Genomic DNA, 14900 nt, shown 5'->3' on the forward strand with positions numbered 1-14900 from the left:
AATGGTGACTGTGGAACCAGCGTGTAGGTGAATTAACCTTTTACACTGCTGGTCAAAATTCACGTCACATATTGCATGACCAATGAGGAAAAAATATAAAGTGGCCTTGTGAACTACAACGTTTTCCTAAAAGCGAAAGCAGGCACATGTTCAAATTCTTCACTTGCAAATGCGTTACGTTAAGTTCACTGTTCTTAGAAAAATGAGCTTGTTTAATGAACGCACTCTTTTGAACTAGTTCATGCACAACATTGTCCACTACAAATCCACACTACAAATAACAAATAGGCATGTAAATCTGTGTAATCGGGAGTCCAGTATACTAGCTTGTTTCCCACAATTTATTTATATAAAAATTTGTAAAATCAGGATTACACCCACAATAGGGAGAACCCAACATAGATAAGTCTTACAAGCAACATTTATGATTGCTGCCTAGAGAATTCTGTATATGAGCTTGGATCAGTTGGAAAGAGGGGGCAATCTATCTTGATCAGTAAGTAGGCAACAAATGAACCAATTTAGCCTCATCTCAGAGTTCTGGGTGGTACGGTATAAGAGCTGCATATCAAACATCCACTTCAAGCAGGAATTAGAAGGGTCAGAGTGTCACTCCAGTAAACAGAAGTTACAAGGCAGACTGAGCAAAACATAACTTTTCAGTCTCCACTTACAGAAGAGAACAACTGAACATCTGAATTTGAAAAAGCTTCACATTCAGCTTCATGCCATACTCAGTGGGTCAAGGCTAATCCACACTAGTGTAACCTAGGAGCAGAAAACTGTCTACTCCAAGAGTATAACACATTAGAGAGTCAGCAATAGCCTGTCTAGGCTGAAAATTAACACAGTACACGTCACTCACTTACAGTCACCAAATTACCCAACACCACAATAAAACTAACATGTCTTGAGGATGTGGAAGGTGGGAAAAAATACCTGCACAAAAAACCCTTTGTGACATGAGACTGTACAAACACCACAGACAGCACTCAGACAGGACACCAGATGTATGAAGCTGTACAGTAGCATTAAAACACTGTACCATCATGCCAACCATTAACAGAAGTCTGAACATTCTCCCTTCCTCACAGGTTAAAAAAAAAAAAGACATGAATCTCTGTTTTTTGCATAAATTTCAAAGCTTTATTTGGTATTCTTAACAAAACATAAATCAGCTATCCTTTTCAAATTTTACAGAAAAAAAATTTTTTGAAAAAGTGTAGAATTTCTGGTCATCAAAAAAAGCAAACTTAGACATATGGCTTATAGTCAAATATTTAATCCCTGAAATACATTAGGTTTTCCAAAAAAATATGTACAAAACTATTATACTATGAAAAAAAGTTCATTCTGTGCACGAGAAGGCATATGCCGAGACACCTCTTCAGGCGTGGACTAGCGACAGGCCGTGGTGCAGAGCCCGTTTCCACATGTAGTAAGTGGAGCGTGGTGTGAGCGGGAAGTAAGACCGGAACTCCTTGAAGGTTGGAAAGGCCTTTTCTTCAAAGCGTTGCTGCAGGAAAAGCTTTGCTTTGGCCTTGAAGTTGGCCAGGGCCACAACATCCATGAGAAAGACCTGTTCATCTGCACACCCTTCTGGGAAGCTATAGGTGGAGGAAATAGTGGCATTGTAGGGGCTAAGGGGGCTTTTAGCGAGTTGCCCATTGCCTTTTGACAAGGGTGCTAGGGCCCTATTATCCGTCATTGAGGGCTCACACAGAGGTGACGGGCTGAGAAGTGACAAACCCAAGCCCAAGCTCCAGTCCAAGCTTTTATTAGATGTCTTGGCTGCACTACTCTTTTTCCAAAGCCAAAAGAAAGATGGGGAAATAGATGGGAACTTCACCCTGAACGTTGAGAAGGATACATTCAACTGCCTGACAAATTTCTTAGCCCTATCCCTCATCTTTTTCCTCTCATTTGACAGCATGTGGGAGTTTGTTTCTACCGGACGACGAGGCTTGAAATCACAAACGGGAGAAGATGATCCCAAAATTGCAGTGGAGGTCTGGCCATTAGGAATAGGCATTTTCTCTGCATCTAAGCTGTCTTCACTACTTCCTAAAGCATCTTTAAAGCCAGGGTTTGCCAGAAGAGCCTCTCTCCGCCAGTTATAGTAGGTAGACCTGGAAATTCCAGGAAAACTCTTTTTAAAGTGTCTGTATGGAAGCAGGTTGTTCATAGCGATACACTGCTGCAAACGTCTTTTGGCTTCCTGCATATATGCAAAATTCTGGGCTCGGTCACCAGCGAGCTTCTCTCCAACCATCAACTGCATATTCTGCTGGGGCTGGCCAACTTGAACATTGGGGCTGTCCTTTCCTTGAGGCGAGTAGTCTTCTGGCTCCAACTCATCCAGGTGTTTGCCACCGACCGGGACCACCGAGTCACCCATCTGCAGCAGTTCATGTTTCCAGGCGTAATATGTGGAACGGGATATTTCAGGAAAAAACTCCTTAAATTGATTGAGAGGCAACAGGTTGCCTTCTAAGAAGCACATCTGCAAAAAGTGTTTGGCCTCATAGCGGGTGGCTGACTTCTTTCGGTGCTCTTGAGTCTGTCGTTTCCACCTGTAGAATGTGCTCTTGGTAATGTTATATCGGTCCTTGAGGCTGGAGTAAGATATCTGAGGGTCCTGGCTCAAAAGCTCTAGGGTCTTGAGTGGCGAGGCACAACCCTGATCCTCACCTTCAGTATGAAGCATCCCAATCTGCACAACAGGTAAAAAGTGCTGAGGCTTGAACACAGACTGTGACTGTAGCTCTCCTGACCACATGATATGCAAAGTTGCCATGCAGGAGTCCGGAGGGCGAGACCTGGGTCGAATCAGTCTGTTGAAATATGGACGAATCTTCAGGTTGTACATTGGGTAAATGGAATAGATATTGCATTGCAGGACAGATGCCAGGGCATAAATATGCCACATGTTGGCATACGTGCCAGGAAAGCAGGTGGCTTTGACGTCAGCATCAAAAATAGCCTCCAGCACAGCCATTGGGAGATTCATCTTCTCAGCAGACTCCTCTGTGCAGAGAGAAAATTTGGCTGCCTGGAGCATGACTTTGGAGTCGATCATGCCATTCAAGTAGTAGTGTTTCCGAAGAAGCATCTCCACTACTGTTCTGACTTGCAGCTCCAGGCTGAGGCTGGTGTTACCCACCAGAAGAATGCTGGCAACATCAAAGAGTAGGTTGCCATCACCCTTACATGCCAGTGGGAGCATATCACTGGGAGCATCTTCTGGGTAAAGGCTTTTAGCAACAGGGTCTACATCAATCTTCTCTGGAATACTCTGGCCATGGCTGTCTGGAAGATGGAACAGAGACAGAGCCGTTTCTGCATCCCGGGCCACACCAACGAGTTTTTTCAGACCAGTGCATTCTGTAGCTTCTTGCAGGTCCCCAAGTACCGACTGCACCACCTCAAGTCTCTGAATCATCCCTAAAAATATACAGAAAAAAAAAGAATCACAAATGAAAATCAGAAGAGATTCTGCAACCAACACAAAAAACACTGCTCATATCACCTTAGATGAAAGAGTAGAGGTGGCAGTGTTTTGTTCTAACCAACTTCAAAATTTTGATGTTAATCCTAGTGCCTAATATTTCTCATTAAGGAGGCAGTGATTATGAGACAAAATCTTACCAAACACACAGAGAGGGATGGAGCCTATTTTCATTTGAAAGTCCAACATTGGTTAATTATGAAGTAGATTGCATTTGCACTGCATGCCACTAGAAGTTGCTGCATAAATCTCTACATTGGTGAAATCATGCAAGCAAATAACAGTTTCAGAGACAGGCTGAAGGCAGAATGAGATTAGTACAAAGATGGACATTTGAGCAATGCACCATTACACTTTGAAATCATGATTTAATATAGATAGCTCAAGCTCCACTTGCATTCAGGTTTATTAGGTTGGAAAGGTAAAGTAAACTAGAAGCTTCACATTGACTGGACCACTGTGGACACAGACTGACTATCTTTGGGCAGTCTCTCGTCCCCATTCACCTGGAGGAACAGGGGACATCGTCGAGGAAACATTTGTATTTCAAACAAAGTGTTTTTCAGATTGCCATTAAGTTCTTTGAAATGGAATGCACTAGAGCTGCAACAGTACATGTATTCGGACCGAGCCATCACTGTAGGAGCATTATCGTTTTGTACATACAGTTGTATAGAGAATATGAATGTGAATGTGCTAAGATTAATGAAATGTAGAACCAAAGTTACAAGCATAAGTTGTAAGCCTTTAGCACATTTAACCACAAGCTGATTGGCATCTCATGAAATCAGTCATACTATGGCAAATGTGAATGCTACAGATGAGCTGGAAGACCCACCCGATTCTTTTAAAAATCAGCTCTGTGGAACATTTTGCGTTTCCAGTGAATTATAGTAATAATAGATCAGACAAGAACGGTGTGTCGACAGTATCAACCAGATGTTCCAATCACCAGAGCTAGGCCAAAAAAATAAAAAAAACGCACACAACTCAACAGTAGTCCAACTACTGATCCCCGACGTCTTTATGCCACCTCTAGATGAGACTGCAGACAGAGCAAGAAAAACTGACAGAAGTAATTGGCATTTACATTTCATCAGCAATGCAGCCATATGCAGTAGTAGAAGACCTCGGCTTCAAGTATTTATTAAAAGTGCTCGAGCCTCGATAAAAGAGTCCATCCCACTTGCACATAAACCAATCTGTGGTCCCAACACTTTACCGGTGTACACAAAGTGTATAATGGATTGATACAGTAATCAGTCACAACGTTCATCACAAATGTGATTCATTGCTCTTAAAGGCGCAGGTATTTAATTGTGTTAATCAGCACTGTATTGCTATTTAATTTTGTAATATTTTCATTGCATAAAAAATTTTTTTCAGCATATACAAATGTTCAGTGTGAATTTGTTTGCTGTTTACACTGTGTAATACATGGAAACGTTTTAGTTCCTACTTTTTTTTTTGTTTTTGTTTTAAAAACACAAAGAACTAACCAAAGTTGCCAGTTGGCAAAATGATACCCGACTGTACCTGCTGTCTCAGGCACTCTCTACTAGTAAGGGTGCTTTCTTTATAAACACAAGAGATGTTTCAGCCACTACAGGGCTATAAACTAGACTACTGCAGGGGTTGGTGGACGGTAACTTTTACTGCTGTCTCTTCAAAATAAGTGATAGGAAAGCTAGACTTATGCTTTTCAGTTTTTTGTTGCTTAAATCTCATTGTACTAAACTCGTACTAATCTGTGATGTCCAAACCATAGTGTGAACCAAACCATGACCTTTGTGTATCCCAGGATGTACAATAGACAAGAAAGAAAAAACTAACAAGAAACAGAGACCATGATATAAATTCATAGAAACCATTGATTACCAGTCTGACCACTTTCTAAGGAGTTTGCACTTCCTCCTCACACATGCTGTGATACACTGCACCAATCCATACATCTTAGGAAGGATTAGGTTTGCTCAGTTGGAACCTGCTTGCCAGGTTTCAGGCAGACTGAGGAAGATCACTTTATTGTTCAAGTCCATGCCAAGTGAACCAAATGGAGCACAGCAGGCACCAAGTACAACTGGCTTTAGGGGATTACACTAGAAAGTCTCGGCAACATTGGGGAACGAGGTAAGCACCAGGCAGGAACCACACCCGCACAACACCAACTTAAAGTCAGCAATTATGCTAACACACATCTAAGACGTAGGAGGGGAACCAGAGGAAGAAAAAGCACACCTTTTACAGATGTGTAAGCTCCAAACAGAAAGCAAATGCACATGCAATTGATACCAAGGATACTGAATCTGCAAAGATATTGCAGGTAAAATAAAGTGAATATTTTATATAGTTCCATAATCAAACATCACAGTTCAGAGAATCAAGGAACAAAGCATACAATAAAATACGGACAAACAAACCCTTGAAGGAAATGTGCCAACATAAAGCTCAAAGCACTAAAATACTAGAGAGAAAAAGTAAAGGCTCTCTCAAGTCTAATACATGTGATTCTAGACTACTTCCCATCACGACTATCTGTACAGCCATTTATTTCCCAATTGCCATGTGCCAAATGAAGAATGTTGGGGCAATGAGAAAAAGAGGGGTCTGAAGCAGAACCCAGGCTTCCTCCTATCACAAGCTCATTGTCTGCTGTAGTAGGACTGACTCCTTGGGACACGAGAAATTAGAACAGGGGCTCAGGGCTTTATGGGGAATATGAATGCAAAGCCTTAACTTCACTTTGAGGATGATGAGTTGTGTGGAATTCGCTGGTCATATGTTGACATTGAGAGACCGTACGCAAAACTGGTTACTGACTTAAAAGCTAACATTCATGAAGCACACATAAATATGGAAAAGACGATGCATATGCAACTGAAACAGAAAAGCTCATTTTCAGACCAATCTTTCTTCTTTACCACGACGGGCGGAGGTACCCGAGTGTGCTTTATTATTTGCAGGCAAATGACTGCTTGGACTACAAATGAGGAAACCATCAATGGCAGGAGTGAGTAATCTTCAATAACTACACCTTGCTAGTATATTCACACAAATTCTGAAGGAGAATTTAAAAAACACGGTTTACCGTAACCTGCATATCCCCGAGGACATGGGGAGAAAATGCAGATTCTACAAGGACCACGTGTGGGACATAAACCGAGAACTCTGACTCTGCGAGGAAGCAGTGCTCACCACTGAGCCATCATGCCACCCCAGCAGTTAAGTGACTTTTTTTGATTTCCAGAGTGAGCCATACGGTGCATTATTATTTGTTTCCAATTTAACTGAAAAATAACTAGACATCAAATTAATATTAAAAAAAAAAAAAAAAACTGCAGCCCTCCAGGACCAGAGTCTAGGACTAATTTGTGGTGCTTTGAAAGACTTGCCATCACCATAGTCACCACCCCTCAAATGGTTCATGGGAAAGCAACACAGCAAGATTATTCCGAATTAGAGTGCGGAAACATGAAAAGTGCGAAACTAAATGGAGAAATACAAATAGGCTTCCTAATTAAAAGGCTGGATGCAAAGAAAACCTGCGTCTACTGCAGTACCTTTAAATTTTCATTCTTATTAATTTTACAAAGAAACACTTGCAAACGCAAATCTATATTAGTCAAGAAAATCTAGTTTGTATCTTCAGTTTTAGTTTAATTGCGGAGATTTTAAATCTCTCTTACTGTGAAGAGGTGGGCCTAATAATGATATGCTATCTCAGCTTATGTTTGGGAAATCATCAGTCTAAGCAACAAGCAAAGCAAATATTCATGTTATAGTGCAAGTCTACAATAAATATTTTGAAATGCCATACAGCTCAGTTCTTATAAAAGGAATAAACTGTAAAAGGAAATAATTTATGAGCAAAAATTCAGTACGGATTCTGAGATCTGCAGTAATGGAAATGTTCTAATGCACTTTTTCTTTTTTTTTAATATAATTCAGATGAAGATGCACACCCTGATATTCACTGGGTAACATTTTGACATAAAGTCATTAAGGGAATGGATACTATGCAAACAAATTTCACCCTTAGAACCAAAAACTGCATCTGCAGCAAAAAAAAAAAACTTTCAAACTCAAGAATTTTGTTTGAATCCGAGTTTAAAGCTAAACAAGACTGCATAAAGGAACCTTCAAAAAGGGAAGAGGGGGGAAAAAAAAAGAAAGAAAAATGGCGTGTTTGGCATACAGAAAGGTAATAAGTGATTCTGAAATTAATCTAATCCAATTCATACCCCATGGTAGAAACCAACCTTGGACAGCAGACCACTGCATGTCACAGCTCACTCTCACACACGCACACACCCCCACCCTCCCAAAACAGGGCCAATTTAAAATCACCAACCAAATGAACATGCACATTGTTTTTTGGGGGGGCTTTAGCGGGACAGGGGGAGGGAAGGGGAAAAAAAAAAAAAAAAAGGGTGAATGGCTTATGCATTCTGGAAAAACATGCAAACTCCACATAACGGCACCCAGCCATGGATTATAAACCCAAGAGTGCAAGGGCTTCTTGTTTAAAAAAAGATCAAGCATAAAAAGGTGATTCAGTTCTAGGACCAAATGTCAAAATATTGGCCTACTGTAAATATTTATGAGATTCAGGAAAACAAATTGCTTAGCCACAGATCTGGTTAACTCCCTCTATTCATATTCTGAAGCTGGAGTCTGTCAGGATAAGCAGCTATAGGTATATATAAATATAATGTAGTTTTATAAACATTAGTGTCGCATGTATCGAGTACAGAGAAATTCTTACTAGTCATGGCACCAGAGAGTGATAACGTGTCGCACGTTGATTAGCACTTGCAAGGAAGAAGAACTACCTTACCTAACGTACAAATCCTGGCCATATCAGCATTAACTCAGAGTGCACTCAAGCCTGGGCAAATCAGGAGACCAGAATGCCTTTGGACTGTGGGAGAAAAATCAACGGGAACATGGAAACTTCACAAAAAGAGGACCTTGACTAGGGATCTAACCATTTCAAGTTTTTGCATACAATATAGAATTTGTATTCATTTTTTTTTTTTTAAATTAACCAAAATATTTTAAATGTTGAGTAGTACAAAATGCTGTTGACACTTAATCAGATATTATTGTACATGGTGCCTTTCGTTATCATACATTCCTGTGCATAAACACATAAAATATTTTTAGAGTCAAAACAAAAAAGCAACACAATGGAGCCACCGCTTTAATGACCTGATTTTGATCCCAGACTTAAATATGGGACGTTATTCATTCATTCTTTCTTTCTTTACACATTTGAACTTTCGATGGATATTCCTGTGTCCCTCACCATCCTAAAGGTATGCACGACAGATCAATTATCCACTTTACACAGTCGCCATATGAGTAAACAGAGTACATGCATCATAGTATGCTATGGACTGTAACAGATTAGTTTCTCATTCACAGTGAGCCCTACATATTATTAGATTTACTGCACATACACACTTTATTTTGCCTTCAATTTTCAAACCTTTTCCCCCAGTTCAGTAGCACAGGACACCAGTGTCTATCTTGTAGCAATTTGGTGCCATGCAGGATGGGGTGCCAGACCACTGCAGGGTACATGGACATGCATTCCTACAGGCACAGTCACAAATGAACACAACACACAGGAAGGAAAGTCAGTGTACCTGGAGGAAAAACAGCCATGCAGGCTCAAGGAAGACCATGCAACCTCCATAAATAAAATTTCCAGTGAGGGAAAAAGACACTGTTCTATATGATTTAAATATAATTTTAAAATACAGATAGTTGTATGCCCACACAAAGTGACACGTGTCATTAGATATTCATACACTTCATGTAAATACTGTATATCAATATGCAATCTGATACATACAATTACAGGTATAAACAGTGATACAGTAACTGATCACCCTGCAGCGTCAATACTTATGGATATACAGTATACTAAATTAGATATTATATCTAACCAATGTCACTCTAATATACACATATGGAAGATTTTCATCCAAATCTCAGGAATGATGTGTTAAACTGCAGCCTCCTACATTTCAAATTGGTAATTAAATTTTAAAGTGTGCATCTGAAAGTAAGGGAACCCGCACAATACTTCACTTTTAATTTTTATTAAAGATGACAAGAATGCTTCCAAGTATATAAAACCAACTAAAGGATATTAGCTATTATTCACACAGAATATGATGCAAATCACATACACACTGCTGACCGATTCACTTGGGACAGAAACACTCGTGGGCTGGGGTGTACGGAGGCAGACAGACCGACCACCTTTATGTCCCACCGTTTCCTCTTTAGTTCACTAGTGAATGATGAAACAAATAAGACGCTAGGTTTCAAGCATATTGTACAATGTATTAAAATGGCGATCTGTTGGTGTAGAAAACATTCGCCGTTTATAAATCGATTTTCTTCCGAAGGAACAGAAAAGCGTGCAACTCAAAAAGTGGTTGAGTGTTCAGGCAATAAAGCGTAAGGAGTGAGAAAGTAAACGAACATTGTTATGGTGCCATAGACGCCGTGAACTAACAGACTTTGGCTTATATAGTGCCTTTAGCAGTGCGCACCACAGCAGAAAACGACCATTAACGCTTAAAGGGGATACATGGAAACTCTTCTTTCCATACACACACTTTCCAGTGTTCTCAGCACCGCAAAAAATTACTCAAAACTGGCGTTTCTGCTGTGTGGGCCAATCAAGAGTATCGCGCGATAACTCAGAGAACACATAAAAAAAGCAAATAAAATACCGATTAGTCGAACCCTCCTCGAAAACCGCTGAAAGGTTTACCTTTTCTACTCAATCACAATATCTCACCGATAAAACATATGAACAAAGGCTCAATGCATCTTGCAATCTCTTTATTACTAAATAAAGTGCGAAAAAATATGCCATGTGCACTATTTTCCTTGTTGATGCCTCCTCAGCTCCGCTCCGGCATTTCAAACATTTATTTAAAAAAAAATGTTCGCGTGCGTCTCCGACGGCGATAAAAGTTAACTGGTTGCACCAAAACACCGGCCAGTTTACGGATACGTACACATCTCTGGCCACATTTATGCACGGTGCTTTTAGTTATTTTATTAATATAAAAAGAGTTTGAACTCTGTAACTAACCTCGCTTGAGTCCTTCCTCCTCCAGACTCGCACCAGTACCTGAGACGCTTGTAAATTCAGACCGCTGTCTCTCTCTTCGAACTCAAGGATCAGTTTGGCTTCCGAAAGGAAGAAAGAAAAAAATCACAACAATTCACAACATGCGCACCGGCACTCAATCCAAATTTGTCAGAACTCAACTCTCACCAAGTGGGACGACCGGACTGTCGATTTGGGGATTTGAAATGGTGTCGGAGGTTCCTCCCTCCAGGAAATTGTCAATCACCAGCTTCTTTTTGTCTACAGATAAAGCAAGAGAGCGCGAGGGAGAGATGGGTGGACGAATGCGAGAGCAGGGGTGTGAAGATCCTTTGAATTACTGTCTGAGTCAATTTCAATGTGAGATGATAACAACTATTGTTTGGAGACACTTGATAAACATGGCAAAGTATTAGAAGACCACTTTATTTCCCTTTTAGACGTTGGGCACCCTAATGAATACTTCGAAAACAGAAAACATCCCGGGCGGGATTTATTATAGGGTCCGATCCTTACCCATCCAGCGTCAGTGAAGGCTGACTTTACAAAAATACATAAACTAAACACGCTTTCAATAAGCGTTATAACCGGTTTTCTGTGTACATATTTCCACTTTACGTTACACTTTATTACTCCCCCATAGACACAGATTAGTATAGTTATATGCGTAAAGAACTGTGACAGCGTCAACCTTTCGAGTTCAGTCTTTCTCTGATTCAAGTATTTTAGGCTTCCCTAAACACTTTTCAGGATTTGTGTTGACACACAATAACTCTAACATAGATAAATAGAACTTTATTGCTATCTATCTATCCATCCATTATAAAACCCGCTATATCCTAACTACTGGGTCACGGGGGTCTGCTGGAGCAATCCCAGCCAACACAGGGCGCAAGGCAGGAAACAAACCCCGGGCAAGGTAACAGCCCACCGCAGGGCGCGCGCGCGCGCACACACACACCAAGCACAATTTAAGCTCGCCAATGTACCTAACTTGCATGCCTTTGGACTGTGGGAGGAAACCGGAGTACCCGCAGGAAACCCACACAGTCACGGGGAGAACATGCAAACTCCACGCAGGGAGGACTCGGGAAGGGAACCCAGATCTCCTTACTGCGAGGCAGCAGCGCTACCAACTGCGCCACCGTGCCGCCCTAGATAATAAATAAATAGATAAAACCAAAATGCTAAATCTGAATAAAACTTCATACAGTTTTAAATTTAAAATATTAACATTTTAAAATACTGGAAGCCTATCAGATTTTGCGCACATTTCTCTACAAACTGCAACAGAATTGATGAAGGAGAATATACACGTTTTCAACTTTGTGTGATTTTTACAGTTACCCAGCATAGTTATGGACTGGACTACAACATTCTTCTGCTGTATGTAGTCAAAGTTTTGTGCTAGAATAAGATATAACCTTTTTTTTGGTTTTGAAATAATTCAGTTTCTTTGTGGTTTGCAAGTTCTCCCCATGTATGAAACTGGACAGAGTTGGCTAAAGGATGAATGAATGGATCAAATGGACCCACTTTGATCATTTCTCAAAGCCCATTTATTGTCACATTCTTATTAATACCATGATATAAAATATGAACTCACATAAGCATTGATTCCATGCCTTTATACCCAAAATTCCTCTGACCGTTTAAAGACATACCTGATAGGCTAATTGGAGACTCTAAATTAGCCAAGTTTGAATATATTGGGTGTTTATGTGGGTGCATATACTGTATTCTGAAGTGAACTAGCACTTTATCCAGGGTTAGCTCTAAACTGTGCCAGACATTGTCCAAACAGGAATTGAATGCTCAGAAGTTCTTGAATTAAAACAGTAAGAAATGGTCATGTCCACTTTGTCGGTACCATCATTTTTCTTTAGTCAATAATAAATATGAAGATTTTTTATATTTCATTCACTGTGATATGACATGGGTAACACAGTGGTTAATGTTGCTGTTCATGAATGCAGCATATCCATCACCCTGATAGATAGATAGATAGATAGATAGATAGATAGATAGATAGATAGATAGATAGATGGTGGTCCAGATCTAATTATGCAGATCCAGATTGCCTGGATGACTTTGATTTATGCGGGGGCGATTCCAGTTCGGCGCAAAGACGATTCTTCATGTCATCAGTTTGCACACTTCTTGATGGTCTGGGATTTTTCGGGTGATTTTCTATGTAATAAACTTAATAAGTTATAGCGTAATGAAAATTGCACAATTAGATCTGGACCACCCTACAGATAGATAGATAGATAGATAGATAGATAGATAGATAGATAGATAGATAGATAGATAGACGTGAAATAAACTATAAAACATTTACTCCAGTGTAGGTGTTCATATGTGTGTGTTTGTTCTGCAATGGACTTTATCTCTGACCCTGAATTTGATTAAATACTTTTGAGAAATGTATGCTTGAATTATAACACCCACAACCTAACAGCTTGCATTTTTCATCTTCACAAACATTTACCATTTCACCTTTTTGCTGTACCTGCTTCCTTTCATATCTTCATGATATTCATTCTCCCTTTATTGTTTTACCCCTTAATGAGGTAAATGTAATGTTTTCTGCTACCCCTATCCATGTGTTTTTTTCTGCTACTTCTGTTTATTTACCATTTAAACAATTTTTAAAGCTCAGAAAGATTCCCTTCTATCATTTCTTCAAATCCATCTGTAGAAACTGTGGTTCAAGAGGTGCAAAAGTTTTAGCACACCCCATTTCTTCCACTTTTATTGAAATTTAAGCAGTTTAGGCAGCTATTACACAAGCTGTTGATGTTCAGACGTGTTTCTGATTTTGTTGTGGTTCTGGGTCCACCAGAGTTGTTCCTTTCAGAGTGTCATCCAGTTTCCAAGTACCTTCTGATGGTGTAGGAAACTCACCCATACCTTGGCTTTTTTTTTTTTGTTTGTTTGTTTTTTTTGCAATCTCCCTAAATGAATGACCTACACTTTTAAGGGTTATAATGGTCTGTTTATCTTCCTTTGTTAACTGCATTTTCTCGCCATTGCAATAGTAATATACAGTGGAATAGTGTCCAAATAATATTTCAGAGGGTGTAGCAACGCAGTTTGTCCCAACATTGTTTTTATACAAACAGACGGTTTTTAAGTAGTCAACAAAAAATTGGGACAACTGTAGCAATTGTTTGCATCAACTATCAAGGTTTAATTAACTTCCACCGCCAAAGAAAAGCTTTAAGTTGTTAACCTATTACTTGTTCTTTAAAAAAGGCTTTTTATACCACTGAAGTTTTCGTTATGTTTTTAGTTTTTGGAAACCTAAACTTTTTTTTTTATCCTTTACGAGTTTACAGCTTACCTTTGCATCATTTCAGGTTATTAACTGGACCTCAGGTAAGTATTCAGAGCCTTCATTCAGCACTTTGTAGGAGCCTCTTTGGCAGAAATTACAGCTTGGAGTCTTCCTGGGTATGTCTCTATAAGCTTTGTAAGCCTGGTATTGGTCATCTTATCCCATTCTTCTTGCAGATCCTCTCAACTCCATTAGACTGGATGGAAAGCATCTGTAACCTGCCATCTTTAGGTCTCTCCACATGTCCTATGGGGTTCAAGTCAGGGTTTCGGTTGGACCACTCAAGGACGGTTAGTGACATGTCACAAAGCCACTTCAGCATTGCCTTGGCTGTGTGCTTCAGGTCATTGTTGCGCTTAAAGACGAATCCATTGCCCCTGTCTGAAATCACCTGCAGTTTGGAGCAGATTGTCTTCAAGGACCCCTTTTTATTTGTCTGCAGTCATCCATCCCTGAATTTTGACCAGTCTCCTTGCTCCTGCCACCACCATGATTCACCATAGACATGGTATTAGATAGGTAATGAGCAGTACTTGGTCTTCAGCAGACATAGTGCTTGGAGTTCTGCCCAAATTGTTCAATTTTTGACTCATTTATTGTCATGCTCTCTGAGTCATGTCATGTACATTTTACTCAAGAGTGGCTTTCATCTATCTGCTCTACCATAAACACCTGATTGATGGAGTGCTGCTGAAATGGCCATCCTTCTGACAGGTTCTCCCATATCATCAGAGAACTTCTGAAAATCTGTTAGAGTGACTATTGGGTTGCTGGTCACCTCCATGACCAAGACCCTTCTTGCCTGGTTAGTCAGTTTGGTCAGATGGCCAACTCTAGGAAGAGTCCTGATGGTTCCAAACCTTTTCTAGCTGGAGCCACTGTTCTCAAGGAAACACTCAAAGCTTTAGAAATGG

At 40.1% G+C, this 14900-nt stretch overlaps 1 protein-coding gene across 1 annotated transcript; it reads right to left on the reverse strand.

Moving 5' to 3' along the window:
* Nucleotides 1-1165: 1165 nt before the first annotated feature.
* Nucleotides 1166-10923, reverse strand: vrtn (vertebrae development associated). The gene is made up of 3 exons (XM_039741926.1): nucleotides 10815-10923; nucleotides 10629-10726; nucleotides 1166-3444 (listed from the first exon to the last, which is right to left on the reverse strand). Exon 3 carries the CDS (start codon nucleotides 3440-3442, stop codon nucleotides 1388-1390), a length of 2055 nt encoding a protein of 684 aa, XP_039597860.1. The 5' UTR covers nucleotides 3443-3444; nucleotides 10629-10726; nucleotides 10815-10923; the 3' UTR covers nucleotides 1166-1387.
* Between the last annotated feature and the right edge of the window lie 3977 nt (nucleotides 10924-14900).

Source organism: Polypterus senegalus, chromosome 18 (genome assembly GCF_016835505.1).
Source record: "Polypterus senegalus isolate Bchr_013 chromosome 18, ASM1683550v1, whole genome shotgun sequence".
NCBI lineage: Eukaryota > Metazoa > Chordata > Cladistia > Polypteriformes > Polypteridae > Polypterus > Polypterus senegalus.

Excerpts from the sequence above, each read along its gene's own strand:
- vrtn (XM_039741926.1), bottom strand. The coding sequence starts at position 3,442 with ATGATTCAGAGACTTGAGGTGGTGCAGTCGGTACTTGGGGACCTGCAA.